The 13,929-nt window shown below is 41.0% G+C and overlaps 1 protein-coding gene and 1 long non-coding RNA gene across 2 annotated transcripts; one reads left to right on the forward strand and one right to left on the reverse strand.

Annotated features, from left to right (window-relative positions):
* The first annotated feature begins 2,306 nt into the window (after positions 1 to 2,306).
* On the forward strand, positions 2,307 to 4,182 carry LOC118472256 (uncharacterized). Its single transcript, XR_004850369.1, has 2 exons — positions 2,307 to 2,583; positions 3,853 to 4,182. It is a non-coding gene; the product is annotated as an uncharacterized lncRNA (long non-coding RNA).
* Positions 4,183 to 9,127: 4,945 nt separating this feature from the next.
* LOC103630297 (ruBisCO large subunit-binding protein subunit alpha, chloroplastic) lies at positions 9,128 to 13,669 on the reverse strand. Its single transcript, XM_020546155.2, has 8 exons — positions 13,408 to 13,669; positions 13,045 to 13,183; positions 12,324 to 12,445; positions 12,012 to 12,219; positions 11,740 to 11,885; positions 11,298 to 11,604; positions 9,983 to 10,434; positions 9,128 to 9,677 (listed from the first exon to the last, which is right to left on the reverse strand). Exons 1-8 carry the CDS (start codon positions 13,459 to 13,461, stop codon positions 9,387 to 9,389), a joined length of 1,719 nt encoding a protein of 572 aa, XP_020401744.1. The 5' UTR covers positions 13,462 to 13,669; the 3' UTR covers positions 9,128 to 9,386.
* Between the last annotated feature and the right edge of the window lie 260 nt (positions 13,670 to 13,929).

The following is a 13,929-nucleotide window of genomic DNA, read 5'->3' on the forward strand; positions in this document are numbered from 1 at the left end:
TCTAGCGTGTTGTTTGGTTCATATATTTGTAACGCGACTGATAACGTTAAATCATATTTGTTTAAATCCAACGTAACGGGATACCACACTAGCAATTGATACCGGCCTATTCAGACTTACCGCTTGTACTCGAGCGTGAATCATTACCTTGTCATTTATGTTATAAATGAATACGACACAACGAGGATCAATCACAGAGAAGACACGGATTTAACGTGGAAAACCCCTCTAAAGCGAAGGAAAAAAACCACGGGCGCCGGCCAGCAACTTCTCACTATTTTCGGGTGGTTACAGATCGCAGGAGATTTACAATTGAGATAGTTATCTCCTGCGGCTTACAAAGATATTTATAGAGGTGAAACCCTAAAACGATGACTTGGCCGCCTTCTTCAGAATTTGGATCACAAACTCAACAATTTACGTTTATTTTGTGAACTAAATAACACCCGAGAGAAAAGAGATGTTGTGATGTTTTTTCTTATTATTTCTATGAAGAAGCCGGTCTATTTTTTGGCCTTGGAACTATGGTCAACTTTGGTTCTCATACTTCAGTCTGTTTCAGTAAAGATATATATGATAAGTGAAACTAGACAAACGGAGCTAAATAAGAATATACCAAACGATGACTCTAGCGGTATTGGTTTGGCTGACACTTCACGGGCAACGGGCAAGATATGTAAAGAGAAAACAAAAAAGGCAGAAACAATATCCTCTTGGCTGCCATTGCCATCCATGTCTGCCCTGGCTGTCACCTCCCTTCATTTGTTTTGTAGCAGATCCAAGGGCACAGAGTCAGGCAGTCAGCAACCATGTCCATAAGCACGAGTGAGTCGTCTTAAACTGGCACAAGGTCTCTTAGACTGCACTCATCTATATATAGGAATGTACAAGAGGATCATTTACATGAGTGCATGTGCAAAATGCCTCTTAGCTTTATGAGCGCATGTGCGGAGTTCGAAGGCAATGGTCGACAATGAATATGAAGGTCATGCGGATTCTTAACAGTGGACAAGGAGTGTTGAAGGACGAGTGTTGGAACTTGACTGAAGGACTGGAGAAGCCAAGTGACCAGGTGACACCTTATGACATAAGTAAGCACGATGACATGGTGGAGAGGATCGTGTTGCCAACATGGTTAAAAACTGACGGAACACGTGCCTATGATGTGGGATACACATATGGAGCATGCTACCTACGAAGGTTTGGTGGTTGAGCCTCAAAAACACCTAACGATGGTTTCACGAATTTGGCCTTAAAATCCGGCAACACGGTTCAGGAGGGAATCAGAGGCAGTACAAGGAGCCATTGCTAAGGTTGTATCAAGTCGAAGCAACTTCATGAAAGGGAGTGTGGTTGTCAGATTATCTGAATAAGAGTTGGTCCATTTTACCCCTGGCTGGGTGGGAAGGGTTACACCAACCAACCATCTCTCTAACAATATCTCTAGCCTTCTATTTAGGGTTTTGCTCTCTAGTTTCTTTTGTTAGAAGATCCTTAGATGCTTTAGACTTGTTTCATTTATGTTTTTGTGAATCGAGAAGTGTGGCCTTAACCACATCGTAATTTCTATGGTAAATCCTGGCCCAAAATTAGTTGTTAAAGCTCTTCCTTTGAATTTTCCTCCTAAGCTCTTCATTTTGATCTTTTGTGGGATTTTATGAATATGAGTTCTTGGGCCATTGGGGCGGATAGAAACATGATATGACCTCTCTGGATGATTTCCACATAGCGATATGGGTTGATCCACTAGGAGCACGAATTTCCAATCCCTTGAACCATTTTGAGAAAACCTTGTTTTGAATTCGTATTTTTATCTAACTTTGAAATTTAAATAATTTTAGCCCAAATTTTGTGGACACCTTTGAAACTCCCTCGTGAAGGTGTGTGCAAAAATTCAGCTCAATTTTGCGTTTTAAAACATTGATTTGGGCTAGTGAAAACATCGTGAGCGAGCGACACTATGAGAAGTTTTGGACTTTACGATGTCTGTTTGTTTCGTTGGATTCGTGTATATTCCAGAAACATGTCAAAAACATGCAAGCACTAGTGGGTTCAGATATTTTTTTGGTTTGAGCATTCTCTTTATATCCATTTGTGATACCCAGTTTGCAAAGAAGAGAAGTTGGAGTTTATTCTTTCTTTGTTTTTTTTCTCTTTCGGGTGGTGCGCTTTTGGGGATTGGAATTTTTTGGGAAGCATTCACCAATAAAACAGTAGAATTTTGGTTAGACTCATGCGCTGGGGTCGGGAGCTGGCGTGTGAATGAGTTGGGCCGTGGATCTCGATCCGGCCCACTAGTTCCCCCTAACCCTAGCCACCCCTCCCCCTAATCCCCTTTGGATTTGCAGCCACCCCCTCCCCTCTCCCTTGTGCAGCCGCCCCCCTCTCTAGCCCTTGGCTGCCCCCCCTTCTCCCATCTTCTCCTTCCTCAAACACTTGCAGCCACCACCTCACAACCCTAGCCCCCCCATCCCCTCCTCTCCTAGGTGCAGCCCTCCCACTTGATCTATGTCGCGTTGGTGCAAATCTCCAATTGGAATTTGGTGGAAGGAAGAAGGAGGGAGGAAAGAGGGAGAATTCAAGGTGATTTTGTGATTACCTCTTGTTTATTTGTGCTGCAATTCAATTGATTAGATGTTTATGTATGCGAATTGGTAGAGGTGTTGTCCAGAAACTTTGTGGATGGGCGAACATCAGTAGTTCTAGCAGTTTCTGGGAATTTTTGTGGGTAATTAGTGGGAATCAGTGGGAGAATCATGTAGAGCTTTGTCATACCTTTCCAACGAGTACTTATGCACTCGATTCGGAGTTATATTTTAGGAGATATCGCTGTTTGAATCCGGGTAGGTTGTTGTCCAAAACAGATTGCAGGGTTCATCTTGTGGACTATTTTGGGCTAATTAGGGATTGGAATTTAATTATCGTTTGTATACAAAACTTGTGGGGAATTTTGTGTAGATACCTCTGGAGTTTTTGTTTGTTACCACTGCTGTCATAATTTTAAAGATATTAAATTGTTAAGCAGCGCCGCTGCAGTTTGGTGGGTGTTGGGGAGAGTTGTCACCCGCAACGGGGTTTGAAATTGTGCGTAGGTGCGGCGTCGTTTATGAGTGTTGTTATGTAAAATTTGTGCACTAAGTGGTGTGTCAAAAATAGGTGGTGGACTCCCGGATCAAACTTAGGACTTTGTCCAAACTCCCCGGTGAAGGCAAGTAAAATAGTGGTGGTTTATACCGTTAATTGATTTGTGAGTCCTATACTTGATTACATCCATGTCAAATGTTTTCATTCGTGTACTCCATTGTGGGAAATGTTGCTCGAAGTCATTCATGTTCCATTATTTACTTATGTTGAAGATGTTGTTCGAGCATATTACACGTGTTGTTTATCATTTTGAAGAAGTGGAAGTATGTTTACCACATGTTGGGTGAAGGGTCTTATGTTGTTGTCATGTATAATGCATCCATCATCCTTTGTATGGAAGTTTTGTCGCGATCATATGGTCCGACCGTATCGATACAATGAGCATCATACATTGCCCGAGAAGGGTATGATGCAGCTTCATATCCTTAGAGGTATGAAGGCAGAAGTCATTACTGCATCTGTAGCCATGTGCATTCATAGATGAAGTGTGGCACCTGTTATGGTGGTGTGGATAGTGTGGATCTTTACTTTGTGATTCATTTTGGAACTGAGTAATTGGTTACTTGTTTACTTCCTGCAATTTAATATTCAAGACGACAATTGTGAACTACGTGGTTGTTTAAGCACGGCTTATTTACATTATCCAGTCGCTGTTGATCTTTTTACTTGCTGAGATGTGTCATCTCACTCTTGCATTGTTTGATGCAGGCACTTGATCCTTACTTTTGGGAAAGGAGGGAAGTAGCAGCACGACCACTACACATTTAAATAAATGTACCACTGCTTAGTAATAATGTTAAACAGAGATTTAAGTCTAGGGGATTAATATGTTCTAGTCTTCATGATAGTCGAATTTGCTTTTGGGTTGGCTGGATTCCCTCTCTTTTTATTTGGTCATGAATATGCATTAATATCTCTGCGTTCTATTTATACTACGTGAATTATCTTTCTTTTACATTATGTATAAACTTTATGTCCCTCTCGTTATGCTACTTTCGGGGGAGGTGCTGCCAGATTTTGCTTTACTTTTTGTCTCTATTTCTTTTCTTATGTTGTTTAAGTTTTGTGGGAAGGGTATTTGGTAACATGCACTGTGTGGGAGCAATGGGGTGTTACACCATTAAAGTGAAGTACTCAATTTTTTGATTTTGGATGGTTTTCCTCATAAACATATTTCTATCATATTTGAGCACTTCGGTGTGTTCTTCAATCATCATCAAAAACATCTAGCCACCAGTTGATGCATACACATATCCTCCATGTCTTTTTGATGTTTGGGTGTAACAATGGGAAGCAAGCCAAGATTGACCGAGCGCAAAGAATTTTTATTGACTCCCATACACTTGCCCCCCTGGTCGCCTGATTCAATCCTTCAATTAGTATCAGAGCAGGTTAAGGATCAATCTAACTTAGCTGGTTGTTGATCCAACCAACTTTTTTGGATTTTAGCCTTTTTTTGAGGGTTTTTTCACAACTATGCCCTTTGTAGTTTTATTTCAAAAAATGGACCCCAACCTCGGCGCCATCATCATTGGCGCCGAGGTAACACACAACAACGCCAATACCATTGGCACCAACTTTTCCTACGTGGCAGCCGATGTGGCAAGTCCCAGGGGGTCGGCGCCATAGATCTTGGTGCCGACCCCCCTTGACGGCGGTGTCTGGTGCTATCCAGGGGGGGGTCGGCGCCAAGATCTATGGCGCCGACCCCATGAGACTTGCCACATCGGCTGCCACGTAGGAAAAGTTGGCGCCAATTATGTCGGCGCCACTATGTGTTACCTCGGCGCCGAGGTTAGGGTCCATTTTTTGAAATGAAACTACAAAGGGCATAATTGTGCAAAAAAAACCCAAAAGGGCTAAAATGCAAAAAAGTTGGTTGATCCGAGAAGGTGAGATAGAACATGGTGTTGACAAACCACTTTTCTTCACTGAATCAAACTACGCGTACTGGAAGATATGTATGGCGACATATCCTTAGAGCACTGGCTCATGAGTTTAGGAAATTTGCCTCGTGACACCTAAGTGGTCCTGAATGTTTTAATTACTCCCCTTCGGACTGAGAGCCATGATGCAAAAATAGGACATGTAATGCTTTGTTCTCATGTCTCTGACTCTCCGAGTTTGATAGAGTGGGACATCTTGGTATGACTTATGAGATCTAGACTGCCCTATATAAATTCCATAAGGGTCATATGAAAACTAGACTATTTGAGACTACCAGTGGGAGTATGACAATTTCGTTTAGTTGGCTAGAGAGACCATTGACTCAATGTTTTCTCACTTGCGATCAGTTATGAACAAGATGCATGCAAACAAGGCGTGATTACCCTATGACGATCATGAGAGAGCACTCAAGTTACATCATGCTCTAGATTGAAGGGTTTGTGAGGTGAAGGTCACGATAATCATAGAGTCACCCAAATACAAGACCCTCACAGTGGATGATGTTTTTAGCAAGCTCAATCCCATAGAAATTAACCATCAGACTCGAGCCAAGATCGAGAATCCTGGTGTACCCACCATGACCCTTGTCTCATGAGGTGGCCTCCATAGCTAACCCTTCATCAGCTATATTTGCTTTTCATTATGTGTTGTCCATCATGGTGGAGCAGGTTGAGTCTCTTGGAGATGAGGAGTTGGTACTTGTGGCTAGTCGGTTTGTGCGGTTTCATAACAATCGCATGAACCAATAGTGTGGTGGGGCAAGGATGGTTGCTTCAACTGTAGAGATCTCGACCACTTTATCACCAACTTCCCCAAGATAAAGGGAAAGTTAGAGGTCAACAAGCATGACTACCACTCTGATTGGTGCAAGAGCAAGCACAAGTACACCTTCTGTAAGCACAAGTCCAAGGGGACGTTCAACAAGAGACACTCAAATTCACAAGGCCAAGCTCAAAGAGCGCGCCTTCCTTACCTCCCTTAGTGACCTCGGCAATGACTCTGACCACACTTCTTCCTCGAGCTACAACAAGATCGAGAATAAGCTAAATGGTTTGTGCTTCTTCGCCAATACCGCATGAGGCCTCTGCACCATGGCATTTGGTGAGGATGCAGTGAGCAACAACAGTAATAATATTGGTGATGACTCCAAATCTGAGGTATCACTTTCCACCGATGAACTCACCACTGAGGTAGACGAGTTGATGGCTACTTTAGCTAGTCAGGATAAGTTAGTTAGGCTTGTAGAATGTGAGAGGATAGAGTACAAATGCAAGTATAAGTTCACGCTTAAGGAGCTTGAGTCTGCTAGAGCTTCTATATTGTTGTCCGACGAGACTGAATGTGATGAGTATGCTATTCACATGTCGAACATTACAACATTGTAGACCAAGTACGCCACCCTACTAGACGAATGCGATTAGTAATAATCTAGATATAGCCTATTGAGTATGTGTCAGACTTGTCCAAGTTTGTAGACTGAGCTAGCAGAGAAGAATATTACCACTGTTCAGCGCCATAGTATTATGATGTAGCATGATGATGAATACAATGGCTAAGTGCAATTTTTTGGGAGGTTCCCTTCCATAGTATTAACTGCAAAATTTTATGTAAGGCAAGCCTCATGAATAAGGCAGGAAGACTTACAGTAGTCAAATAGTGCTCTCAACTATCTCTATTTACCAAATAGTTGCCCTAGACATGCCTAGATGGGTAATCGAGGCTATTGACAAGAGAAGAAAAGGCTTTCTCTGGATAGTAAAAGAAGAGGCACAAGGAGGAAAATGTTTGGTGGCCTAGAAGAAGGTTATAAGACCAATTCGAATGGGAGGCCTAAGGTCTTGGTATCCAGAATTTAGAAATCTTAAGTTGGTCCCTAGAAGCTAGATGGCCCTGGTTAGAAAAAAGTGGGGCTGGTCTTCCTTGGAAATGACTGCCTATTCAAGTGTCCCCTAAGGTTAATGCTTTCTTCCATACGACAGCATAATCTAAGGTTGGAAATGGAGAGTAGACCTTGTTTTGAAAATATAGATGGATTATGGGACAATTTATGCTGAATTTGCCCAAATCTATTAAAAATCACCCCAAGAAAAATATTAACAAGAGGACAATAGCTCAAGCTTTGGCCAATAGATCTTGGATATCCGACATCAAGGGAGCCCTTTCAGTTGAAGTTATTAGGGAATACCTGTTTCTGTGGGATTTTCTTGATGATGTCACTATGCAACATGGAGTGGAAGATTAACATATTTGGAAACTTGATAAGTCAAGACATCATAGTAGCAAATCTACATATAGTCCCTTCTTCCAGAGTGTTGTGTCTTTCTTCCCTTGAAAGAAGATCTAGAAAAGTTGAGCACCTCTAAAGTGCAAGTTTTCCATCTAGCATATTTTAAAAACCGCTGTTGGACAGCTAACTGTTTGGCTAGGTGTGGTCTACCTCACCCCAGTTGTTGTCCCCTTTGTGATCAGGAAGAGGAGATCATTCAACACATCACGATCAGTTGTGTCTTCACAGAACAATCTGGACTCGGATAATTCAAATTCTAGGTTTGCCCAATCTACCACCCAGTCCAAACAATAACAGTTTCTCTTCGTAGTGGTGCACATCGGCAAAGGTTGTCCCAAGGAGACGAGGAAAGAGCTAAACCCTCTGATAATCCTCACAATTTGGGAGTTGTGGAAGCATCGAGATGATTGTGTATTCAATGGAGCTAGACCCGAAAAAGGGTTGTTATACAATCCATCTCTAATATAAAAACATCTTATGGTGTAGGGCTAGGGCTACTGGGCTTAGTGAACTTATGAACTAGTCGCTACAGCCTCCTTTTTTTTATTGCCTAGTTTGTTCTCTGACTTCTTTATGATGGAGATCCCAGTGACAGGCTTACACGGGCCTCTAGAGGCTAGTGTTGTATTCCTGTTTGTATTTTCTTTTTTCTTTTATTAATAAATGACACGCAAATCTTTTGCGGTTCAAAAAAATTAACTTATTATGTTATTTTAAGCTTACTCATATATTGAACTTGGAGATACAATAACCACGTACTTTCAGCACCCTGGATTGTAATATTATTTCTAAATACCTATATCTGATTCTGTGATGTAACTCTTAATGATATTGATATCCTCTATGTATCTCCATGGTACTAACCCCTTCATCTGAAGAGATATCATCAGTATACCTCATGTATACCTTGATGATTTTATCACGACAAGATTCCCATCTAACTAAAAATATTTTTTTAGTTTTACTCATCCATAAACATGAAAAGCACTTAAGAAGAAGATCTTTCGGAATCACTATAGATTTGATTCTATCCTTAGTAATATCATGGACTACCGGAATAATACCGAAATTATACGGCTATAAATCCATAAGATTTACTATAATGTACTTGAACTCTTATAAATTGGACAATTCTGCTATATCAACTCAATAAAATGAAGTAAATGCATTTGAATCTGGTGGCACTCGAACTTTGGTGTCGTTTGTTTCAGCTTTTAACCACCAGAAGCTCTCATGAAATGCAAAATGTCTAGCTTTTCAGCTCACTTTATAAGAATCATTTTAGTCTAACTTTTCAGCTCACTTTTATAAGAATTGTTTTAGTGAACTATTCAAAATTAACATGAACACATAATCGACCGAATCGTCACCATAGTACATATTCTAAATTCTATAGATTTTTTTATCTTTCTTCGTCCTCACGATTAGTACGTATTCTAAATTCTATAGATTTTTTTATCTTTCTTCGTCCTCACGATACGTGAGATTTTCTTCGCCGCCAAATTCTTAGAAAAACTCGTCAGAAACGAAAAAGCGACGAGCCGTGTCTGTTGTAACCGCGCCTGCCACTCGCCACAACAGGTTACATGCAAGGTGTTCCGATAATAGCACACCGGCGTGTCAATAGCTCCAATGGCTGGAAAATCGGTTTAACGAAGGCACTAATCATTCAATTAACACAATCTTACGTAAAACGATCCTATACGCAGTCAAAGGAGATTACGCAACACTAAAAACCAAGCTGAGACAGACGCAAAAATTGAGAGGCTAAAAACATACTGTACTTGCTCGTACAATCCAGCATCGCCATGAGCTTATTTTTAAAAAATGGTGATGCAAATGTCTTCAATTCGGATAAGTTCAGACCAGAGTAAAATTACTCTTCGTCTGCAAAATAGCAATCCTACTCTACAACTCCCAGTGGATCTGAACCAAAATTCTCAAACCAAAGTTCTACCCTCTCAACAGATCTGAACCGTCTGGACAGCAGCCTCAAGAACGTTAAGTTTTAAACGGTAAGGGCTCCCTCCGGTGGCTCTGCCACTTGAGGCTTCGGCTTTGGCTTCTCAACAACAATGGCCTGCGTGGTTAGGACCATTCCAGCTACTGAGGCCGCATTCTGGAGCGCACACCTGGTCACCTTGGCAGGGTCGATCACACCAGCCTCCATCAGGTTCTCGTACTTGTCAGTCATTGCATTGTAGCCCACCTCCCAATCGCTCTCCTTGATCTTCTCGACAACCACTTCACCCTCTACTCCAGCATTGTGTGCAATCAATGAAGCAGGTGCTACCAATGCCTGCACAAGTAGAGAAGATAATGTAAAAACGTGATTTATTGCTCTAAAGGATCCAGTATGTGTCTGCTGTGACAAGAACTACTCTGAATTGTCTAAAAAAATTCCAATGCCAGCAACACACACTACGATGGTATAGGTCTACTCATGAACTTAGTGCCGCACATAATAAATGATGGGTCCTATGTCCTAGTCACATTTACCAGCACAGATAAACATATTAACAGCATTGGACCTCTGGCAAATACAGTTCATACCATCTAACTGCATAGGCACTGATCAGTTTATAAATATGCTAGCCAAGTTACCTTTTGAATAATATCAGCGCCAAGCCGCTCATCAGGGTCCTCAATTGCTTCTTTGATCTTAGGGACAACCGTAGATAGGTGCACATATGCCGCACCACCTCCTGGAACAATGCCCTCCTCTATAGCTGCAAAAGTGGCATTTTTTGCATCCTCAATTCTTAGCTGCCGGTCCTCAAGCTCAGTCTCAGTTGCAGCTCCAACCTTGATAACAGCAACACCACCGGCAAGCTTAGCAATTCTCTCGGCCAATTTCTCAGTATCATAAACTGAATCAGTCTCAGCAAGCTCCTTCTTCAGTTGTGCAATCCTCGCCTGGATCTCATCTTTACTGGCTGCATCTGCTATGAGGGTTGTTGTAGTCTGATGTATCGTGACTTTCCTTGCTGTGCCAAGTTGTTCCTCTGTAGCATTTTCAACCAACAAACCAAGATCTTTTGCTAGGAACTCAGCACCTGAAAGAGAACTTACACGATATAAGCAAAACGAAACTGACAAAAAATTTGCCAATTATTATCAAATTTCAAAACAAAGGACCACGATAACCAAAAATCTTCAACTGTAGTCTAACTTTGAGGAAACCATTTAGGTATTCTAGCATTCACTTTCCAGGAGTTCTAGTAATGTTCAATAACCAGAAACATCCTGATTGGTGTAAGTACACACAAAGAACTATTGTTTCTCTTGCAGGGTGTCACTTGTATTGAAATCTTCAATATTTAGGGTTCAGGGCTTCGAGTGGACAAATGAGCTAAAGAAACAAATTTTAGCAATTTGCTAGTATGGCAATGACTATAAATAACTCTGATACTGAGAGATAGTGAGCTCAACTTCAAACTCCATCATGCACAAATTCCAAATGCCATAGAGCACACTATCACGTTTTCGCGACAGATTGTTGCATGAAGTTTAACATTCATGATGTATGAAGAATATGATCCATGAAACCATGCAATCCCAATTGCATCCATATTCCATACAACTAATTATAGCCCTCTGATGGTGTGGTCATTTAGCATTCTCACCAATTTTGTTCAATATCAGGAAAGAAGCTATAGCAAGCTGAAAAAACTAAAGATCCATTGGATGTATTGAGAAAAAGGGCTAGGCCCTTGTACAAATTATATGGAAAAAGGAAATAATATCTTTATTTTTATTTGTTACAGCATTATCCGGAGAATGAAGCATGATATGTATATGTGTAATGCATAAATATATTGCAGAAATCATACTACAATACTTTTATCAGCCAAAATAAATGCAACTACATTAGTGAATGATGACAACTTGTAATATTACTTTTCGTTGCAAGACAAACCTGTGACGATGGCAATGTCCTGAAGTACAGCCTTCCGCCGCTCACCAAAACTTGGAGCCTTAATCGCTGCAACATTGAGAATTCCTCGAAGCTTGTTAACAACAAGAGTTGCCAAAGCTTCACCAGTAATGTCCTCAGCAATAATGAACAGAGGGGCTCTCAGCTGTGTGGTCTTCTCCAAAATTGGAAGAATTTCCTTTATGCTTGTGATCTTCTGATCAGTAATAAGAACCTTAGCATTCTCAAACTCCACAATTGATTTCTCGAGGTTTGTCACAAATTGTGGGGAAATATAACCTCGGTCAATCTGCAATATTCAAGAAAACTTGAGAGCATGTGATAGTACATGTATATATGCATTGCTATTTTGATGTTATAAATCAGAAGCTTCTACTTCATACATAGAAATGCAAGAACTATACAAGCTGAGTTCCCTACAAACCTCCATTCCTTCTTCAACTTCAACAGTGGTCTCAAAAGATGAGGAGGATTCAATTGATAGAACACCATCAGGCCCCACTTTGTCAATTGCTTCAGCAATCATGGATCCGATAAATTCATCATTGCCAGCAGAGATAGATGCAACAGCTATAAAACAAAACAGCTCCAAATTAAACATTAGTTATGTTTTGGATACACACTTTGTTAAAAATTTACATTTAGAAGTGAAAACAAATAAAGGATAAACAGTCTAAATGAAAATACAACAATCACCTTTGATATCACCACCACCCTTGACTGGTCTAGACTTATTCTCAAGCTCCTGAATTAGGCCCTGCACAGTTTTGTCTATTCCTTTCTTTAGTGATACAGGATTTGCACCAGATGTTACACTCAGAAGGCCTAGCTTGATGATTTCACGAGCAAGGACGGACGCAGTTGTAGTCCCATCACCAGCTGAATCATTGGTCTTGCTAGCAACCTTTAACGAAAAAGAAGTCGAGAACATTACTTTGGTATTCAGAATCCTCAAATAACACAATGACACCAAATGTTCATAAAATGAAAGAAAGAAAAGGAAAGCACCTCACGAATCAATGCTGCACCAGCATTTTCCATTGGATCATACAGCTCAATAGCACGGGCAATAGTGACTCCATCATTCACAACTTTAGGGTTTCCGTACTCATCGAGCACCACATTCCTCCCTGTAAAAACATTACATTGATGATCAATGGTGTTCTTCTTTTCAGAAATGACCCTGGAAACTACGATTAGGAAATATAAATCATATTATAAAAAATATATAAAATAAGAAGAATGAAAGAGCTAATTCAATTTCAGAAAGGAGCTCTTGATTGGAAAATTGTGTCCGTACGTGCATTGTCAATGAAAATGAAGAGTTCCATCTTTTGTGTAATCTTTATTCTACAACACAAATTGTTCCTGGAATTCTTGAAATCATGCTTTAGCAATCAATGCATCAATCAAGTGTATATAAACCTACTGTACTACATTAGTAGTTGCATCAATTAGTTAAGTTGAGCGCCAAATCAGTAGTATTTGTTTAGTACAGGGCTTCCAATTTCTGGGGGACAGACCTGGGAGTAGTTATTGTCAGTTGCAATTCTAGAGCTGAACTGCGATTGAGTCTCTACGAGCAGCCGTGATTTTCAAGATGAAGCGGCATGGTATACCATGTAACTAGCACTATAGCAGTATTAATTATGTAGACGACACCCGACTGAGCATCGAACACACAGCATGTGCTGTAGGCTGTAGCAACAAGACGGTAGGCGTTGGCTACCTCGTGGCCCGAGGGTGACACCGACGGCGTTTGCGAGCTTCTCGACGCCGGCCTGCAGCGCTGCCCTGGATTTCTGGTCAAAGGCAATGTCTTTGGCGTTCGCACGCACCACGAACCGCTGTGACCTCGTCGCCCTGCCCTGCTTGCCAACAAGAAGAAATAATATTACATATTGGAAAGACAAGAAGAACATAATTAATCAGGAAAACACAATTCAACGAACAAGGCCCCAAATTGGGCAAGAGACCGCAATTGGGATGGCCTTCGCCGGCCGACGAACCGCGATGAAGGAACCGAAAAACAGTTATCCAGGAAATCGCAGAGCGGAAAAGCTACAAAGCTGGGCGACGGAGACGAACTGACCTGAGAGAGGGGCCGGAGGAGGGAGGCGGTGGAGATGGCATTCGCGGATGCCATTGAGATAGGGAGGAGCTGAGAGCAGGTACTGTAAAGTCTAGAGGATAAGGTGCGGACGATGCGAGGATCTGAAACTTCTGAAGACAAGAGCGGGTTTTAGAGATGAGGTTGCGCGGTTTTATACACCGGACTGCATTAAGAGCGAGGGAGGGTTTTGGAGAGAGAAGGGGTAAGGGATTTCCAGAACGTTCAGCATGTTTTCTGGTTGGGAAAATTGGCAGTATATCATTAAAAGAGTGCAATATTAGAGATCTACCATTAAAAGAACTATATATAACACCCAAAATTCTATTTTAAGATTTTACAAATTCTAATTAAGTCTTCTCCAATAAAAATTGAGATAAAATGAATAATAATAATTATTTCATTCCCTTATAAACTATATTTCTCTAAATTAAAAGAATAAAAATAGTAAATAATTTGACATTCAAAACTAAGGTACAAAACTTAAAACAAAAGGTTGGAACA

The sequence above is a fragment of the Zea mays genome, chromosome 6, assembly GCF_902167145.1.
Source record: "Zea mays cultivar B73 chromosome 6, Zm-B73-REFERENCE-NAM-5.0, whole genome shotgun sequence".
Taxonomy (NCBI): Eukaryota; Viridiplantae; Streptophyta; class Magnoliopsida; order Poales; family Poaceae; genus Zea; species Zea mays.